Source organism: Scomber japonicus, chromosome 1, assembly GCF_027409825.1.
Source record: "Scomber japonicus isolate fScoJap1 chromosome 1, fScoJap1.pri, whole genome shotgun sequence".
NCBI classification, from domain to species: domain Eukaryota; kingdom Metazoa; phylum Chordata; class Actinopteri; order Scombriformes; family Scombridae; genus Scomber; species Scomber japonicus.
Window position 1 is genome coordinate 29,692,671 of NC_070578.1, and position 7,060 is coordinate 29,699,730.

Consider the following 7,060-nt stretch of genomic DNA (forward strand, 5'->3'; position numbering starts at 1 on the left):
TCAAGAGGATGGAGCAGTCAACACACACCATCATTGAGGACTGAAGCGAGACCTCATCTCATAATACTATCACTCCAGCCTCTTCCAAACCTAACCAGCTTCAAACTGTTTCCTCCACAACCAACCTGTCTCAACGTCCCACTAGGAATCCCTGCTGCAGAAACGGGGACCCGGAGGTCACAACACAAGGGTCACGAGTCAGGGTTTAGGAGGTCGCTGGGCTGAGGGATAGCGACAGATCTCTTCTCACATTTCAGTATGTTGTTCATTGATTCCCACTGCATTGTATTATAATGCGCAAATGGATGCTGACATGGAACCTTCAAAATCTCTTCTCCGGACTGTACCTGCATGCAATCTTCCTGTTTGGCAGTGTGTGTGTGGTCTATAGTGACTGCACTCCAGAGCAACTTGCCGCCATCATGAACTGCTCTAAACATGAGCGCCATACCAGGAACTACGACTACATGGAGGGAGGAGATGTGCGCATCCGCCAGCTGTTCAGCCGCACCCAGTGGTTCCTAACAATTGATGACTTTGGCAACATCAATGGGACTCAAGATGCCGCCAACTGCTACAGTAAGGATGGATGTTTTTTTTCTTACTAACACCAGTGATTCACTATGAGTGGGTCTGAGTTTATGAGTAATAACAAAAACAAAATTTGATGTTCCATGTGCGAATTAACTTGAATGTAGGAGTTGACTTAGTCTTAGTTTGAAGTGTCTTAATTCTTCCAGATGCAGCTTATAGTTGTGAAATCTTTCCACTGAGTCTTTGAGCCTTTGGCCTGTCAAGGTGACAGGAGCACGTGGGAGGTGTTATTGTACAAAGTTAATGGGCCATGTGTCTCAGTTAGAGCAGCCAAAGTGACAGGAGTAAAATGAAGCAGGTGGGGGCTTTGGCCTGTTAAACCATAACAGTATCTAAACACAGTCTGTAATGAAGTAAACTGAGGGGGCTTGGAGACAGTCCTCTGTGACCTCGGACTCACACTGGCAGACTCACATTGGCTCAGCCTGATATACTTTCCCACAAACACAAAGCGCCGGGATAAGGTCTTGGGACACAGAATTGGCACAAATATTAGGAATGGAACAATGAATCACAATCATCTTCTGACAAATTTACGGTAAGCAATTGACATCTCACACAGATGTCACGCTGTGTCTGGTGAAACCACCATTTCCATGAAGTAAACATCGCCTTAAAGAATCAACCTCAATAATCTTCCTTATGTAAATTACTGCTAAATACAATCAAATGCAAAATTTGCCAAGAAATGCATTTCAGTTAACAAGGCTCACTAATTTAATAAAGTAAATTGTTTATTTAAAGCCAACATTTTTTTCAAAGTGCATGTTTTTAGATACTACTAGAAATCATGTCATTTTGAGGATGTTTTAAGTAGTTATCATTTCCTCCTATCTGACAGTGCGGCTGTGGCTGGAATGTTGGCATGACAGGGAAATGCCTCAAAGTGGATGGAAAAGATTCTTGTGCAACAATTGGCAACGAAAGACAGAAAAACTGATACACCCATATGTGGCTGACAATAGCATGCAAAAAGCACACAGAAATTTAACCAACAAGCCTTAGAAGAGACCAATGGAGAGCAGATATGTACACCATATATCAATGATTCATACTTTTTGGCTGCAGTGAACAAGATGTCCCGAAAATTGTGTAAAGGTTTGTTTTTTGGGGGTTTTTTTGTTTTTGTTTTTTTTTTTCACAAAAAGAGAAAACTAAAAAAGACAGAAAGAAAGAAACCAAAATGAGAAAATGGGAGCAGCATTATTTTTGGCCTCTACATTCCATGTGCCTCTGCTACAAAAATATAGGTTTACTTCCACTATACTCATCTCTTGCACCACAAAACAAGTTTTTTCTAACTCAATTACATTTTAAAGAGAAAAAGGAAGACATACTTGGACCTACATTGTTATAAAATGATATTGAGCATCAATGAAATAAAGGAATTGTGCTGTAACCATGCAATCAATCTAAAAGAAATCACGTGTTCACTCTGGTCAGAGGTAATGCAATAGTTCCCAGTGCCCCCCCCCCCCCTCTAAATATGCAACTATATCCTCAAAAACAAACAAACTCATAGTACATATAAGATAGACAGAGGGATTTACTTATTTACAAAATAGTAAATGTCAACGAATAACACATGTAGGTTTGGGTGTATGTGGAAGGTGATATATGACATTATATAACTTAATTTGAGTTTGACCAAAATGTGTTAACAATAGAATATAATAAAAGAGCAGATAAACAACCTCCAAGTCAGCAATCAACAAATCCTTAACCACAGCATGACAACTAAAAAACATGGAGTTTCTACACAGTAACTGTATGAGTATGTTGTAATATGACTTAGCCCAGTTCTCAACTGATTCACTCAGACTGTGGCATAATAGACCTGGTATCAGGTGCAGCCACATCAAAATAACTGAGAGACTGGTGGTATCCTCTAGCTGCTGTTAAATTGACTGTAATATGGTAAAGCCATAATGAAAAATCGATAATCAAGTACATATATGGAGTATTTTGTAATTTCAGTATCACTTTACAGTAGATTGATTTGTGTTTAAAGAGAGACTGAATACAAGTCATTACAATTACATCAAGTGTTTTCAAACATCACCTCTGTGTAATAACAAGGCATTTAGTATGTAGCAGTAAAAATTTATCACAAAGTTTCACATGCACTATTCATGGAAGGATGTCTCCAACATCCCTACCAGTGAACATAAACACCAGATTCAAATTGTGTTCAGAGAAAGCAGAATAAGGGATTACCCACGAGTTAGTTTGCTTTGCCAGGGGCTGGACCAGTGAGTGATGACAAATCTGTTCAAGCTGAGAGTAGCCTGTGAGGCTAACCTTGTCAGAGCCAGAATGTTAATGATATGTGTGTGTGGAAATGTGTTCCATCTTTCTACAGTAGACCAAACAACTGTGGCTGTTACATGTCATATTATGGGAACAGCACTCATTCATGCTATAAAATGCTGTTTTTCAACTAAAAGATGCTGAAATCTCAACTTGAGAGAAAATATGCAGTTGCATCGACAGTTCGCACCAATGAATGATTGAATATAAAATACATACTAATGATTGATTGATTGTCTAACATTTTTGGAAATTATGATGCACTGTAGGTCAAATAGTGTTAATATAAACCTTCAGATCACAAATGCCTCAAGTCATGCTGAATAACATTCAACAGGGAAATAGGAAAACAGGGTTAAATGAAAGTGAGCAAAGAGTAAAATGGCAGTAATATTTAGTCAAATAGTGCAACAAGAGTACCAAAATTGGGAGACTGCCATCTCTTTGTGATCTAGCAAACACTAAAATAAAGCATGTTCAATGTCCTTTTGAAAAGCCTTAATATGGACCTTTCCTTTTTCCCTCTGCCTGTCAAAAGGAAGAGTTTCTGCAATATGTATACATTAACAGTAATGTTTATTTCCAAAAAACTGTCAACTGTCGGCACCATGTTGGGATCTTGACATGAATATTCTTGTGTTAATATGTTTTACTGTATGGTTTTGGACTTGTGAGATATCTTCTATTTGATTGAACAGAACTGCAATAATGAATATTTAGCTTTACAAGAGCAATGCTCAATATACATAAAAGTTTAGTTTTGATAGCATGATGAGGTAAGGCAAAATAGATGCAATAAACTGGGAGGTTGATCTGAAATACTCATGCGAAAGCCTTTCAGACTTGGCTAGTCCTGTGACATTTTTTAGATCTTTATTGAGCCAAATAGAACTTTATAGACCTGTGACTGGTGGAGTAATAATCAGTGGTGTGTGTATCTGTTGGATTAAATGATTGTAAATGATTAAATGATAGTAAAATGAATTCTTACACAAGTCTGGCAAGATGAGTAAGTAATGCCTTCAGTTTCACGGAAACAGCACATTGTAATCATTACTGCAAATATTGTTCTTTTATTAATCATATTGTTAATCTTTTCTTTGGAAATGTATAAATATTATTGATACATAATCTGCATTTATGTCCTTTCAAAATGGCACATTGAGGCCTGTTTGACTTTTTCTTTTTTCTTTTTTTTGAACTGTAGCGTGCAAAGCACATGCAAGGAGGTAGTTTTCTCAATCCCAGGGGAGTGAGCCCTAATCTGTCTCCCATATGTGTTATGGCATAGGTTGTGGTTTGTGTAATGGCCACCCAGGCCAGTTAACAAGACTTGAATAAATCCAGAGAGACCACAGACTGATTAACCACAGGAACTTCTATCCCGTTTGTTAATGAAGATGAATGTTGAAGGCTGTGTGGAGTCTAGAGTGAAAGCTGGATATCGACAATGCCTTATCTGTCCTCTAATATGTCTCATTTTCCAAAGGCATCCTGGAGATCAGGACAGTGTCTGAGGGGGGAATACTGGCTATCAAAGGCGTGAAGAGTCAGTATTACATCTCTATGACCAAGGATGGACAGCTGCAAGGCAAGGTAATTCTTCAGTGAGAAAAGTCATACACCATTTTCAGATCATCCATAATAAAGCAGACAGAACAATTGCAGCAGAGCATTCAACTTGAATAATCATGACCAAGAATTGTCTGGCAAGATATATGCTGACAACTTCAGATTGTTTTGTATTAATGCTGCAATGTTTGTGTTATTGTTGCAGAGGATCTACAATGATAACTGCAACTTCAAGGAGGTTTTCCTAGAAAACTACTTCAATGCTTACTCCTCTGCAAAGTGGACAAAAAAAGACATGTTCATAGCTCTGTCTCAGAAGGGAAGGCCGATGCGGGGGAAGAAGACCAGGAGGGAGCAAAAAGCAGTTCACTTCATCCCTATGAATTGCAGGGAGGCGGACAGGAGGGTGGACTGAAAAAGCAGAGGACTCATGAGTCGCAAATTGTGTATGATTTCAATCACATATTATTAACAGACACATGTAAACTCATTACTGACATCACGCTCCACTCTTCTCAAGTTGTAGATTAGTTATGTAGTTTTTCCATAATATGTTGTCAGTTTCATGAGTGAAAACCACAGCACATTAAAATATTCCAGACATCACAAAAGATGGTGACACAAGAAAAAACTGAAATATTTGAAATATCTTCAATTGTTGCACAAACTGTTAAGTCACTAGAGTCTACTCAATGTTCTTGTTATTTTGAGAAAAATATTATATTTCCTTATAAAAAGAGTTATGTAATTTCTTGTAAAACAGTCAAAGTATTACACACAGTCAGGACTATATCCTTTCCCAAAGACGATCTACACCCAGCCAGACGAGGACACCTGTGCGATCGACAGAGATATTGTAAATGTGCTGAAGCAAGCGGGACTTGTCTTTTTTTACTGGTGCTCAGAGTACACAAAAATAGAGGCACAATAAATAAGATTACAAAAGCATGTTTGGTGAAATGTTGGAAGATGATCTGCATCGTAGACCATGCTGCATTGTAGCTGCTCATTGACGCCCTTCTTCATTATTAAGGTGTGATTTTGAAAAATATTCTGCTGCTGCTGAAAAGATATACGACGTGAACAACATGATAAAAGATGTGTGTTACCAGTTCATTATCCTGTGTATTAAAAAGATCATGTTTTTCCTGTTAAGACATTCCCATATTTAAGTATATCTAAAACGGAAAATGTAAGCAGCACATACCATGAGGTCCATTTATTTTCCCACACCTAATCAGATACTCATCTTGTCTCAACAACTGACTCTCTCTTCACAATATCACTGCAATATCTCATTTAGCATTACAGTACCTTATCATTCATGGTTGTGAGTTAGTTGTTTTATTTATATAAAACAGACGAGTTATAGATATGTGTCTCTTTTCCTTACAGTGTGTATTGTTTTACTTGGAACATTTACTGCGCAACTGTTGAAGTAAAGTATTAAAAAGTTGTATTGATGGGTTTTTTTTCACAACTAAGAAGTAAAAGAGATGCCAAAACAAACTCACTGCATGAAGCTTATCAAGTTCCTTTTGGTGACATACAAACAAACAATGGTTTACTTACACATCCACTAAGAAGGAAATCCATAATGTAATTTCCCCCCAATTGACAAGCACTTTTCCTAGTTTAGTCTATTTGATATGATAAAGGGTTTACCTTCCTATCTTCAACTTTCTGTACATAAACCATGCCTTATTATTAATGTATGAATCCCTAAAGGTACAAAGCTGAGCAGTGAGTAAGATGAAGAGTGATAAAAACTCAACACTCACTTTAGGAACATACTTTGCACTGTAATCCAGATTTAAGAAATAAACATATTTTTACTATTTGTATACCAGCCATTAATATGTAAGGCAAACGCCTACGTAAAATAGGTACAAAATGTATGATTTGTTAATTTATTGTTGATTTTAAAAAGAATATGACTGTTTCAGTATTAGTTCAAATCTAATATTTGAATATCATTTGATAAAATTCTGACTCTTAACTATATTTTGCACAAACCTGCAGAGAAAAGGCCTTATGCATTAAGCAACTACAGCCTTTCAAAACATGACATTACTGCAGTCCTCTGGAGATATTAAGCAGTCCATTTCCCAGCTTAGCTGATATAATGACAAGATAATCAAATCTGTTGATGTTGTCTTTAAGAAGATTGAATACGCATTGCAAAGAAACATTTGGGAAAACTTTCGTGTCCTTGGACAATCCCAGACACATGATATACACGAATAAAACCACTCAATCAGATAAGAGTGGCTGAGATGTGGTAATACAACTCAGGATAAATCTATTCATTTATGATGGAAGATAAAAATACATCGACATGGTCAAATGTTACATTAATTCCCTCTGAGTTTATATTGTATTGAGTATAAGTGGAGTCTTGTCAGTACAGCAAAATATCGCACACATTTTGGCAGGTTTCCCACACCATATGTCTACACATACAAACACATGCGTGCAGGCACACACGTGTGCACGCACGCACACGCCGACAGAGAGCACGAGCTTTACCTTTTGCCTGGGTTCACATCTGGCTTGGAGAACCCCTGTCAGATAAAGACAGTCC

The 7,060-nt window shown here is 37.5% G+C and overlaps 1 protein-coding gene across 1 annotated transcript; it reads left to right on the forward strand.

Moving 5' to 3' along the window:
• Positions 1 to 293: 293 nt before the first annotated feature.
• On the forward strand, positions 294 to 4,891 carry fgf7 (fibroblast growth factor 7). The gene is made up of 3 exons (XM_053323281.1): positions 294 to 579; positions 4,394 to 4,500; positions 4,682 to 4,891. Exons 1-3 carry the CDS (start codon positions 294 to 296, stop codon positions 4,889 to 4,891), a joined length of 603 nt encoding a protein of 200 aa, XP_053179256.1.
• The last annotated feature ends 2,169 nt before the right edge of the window (positions 4,892 to 7,060 follow it).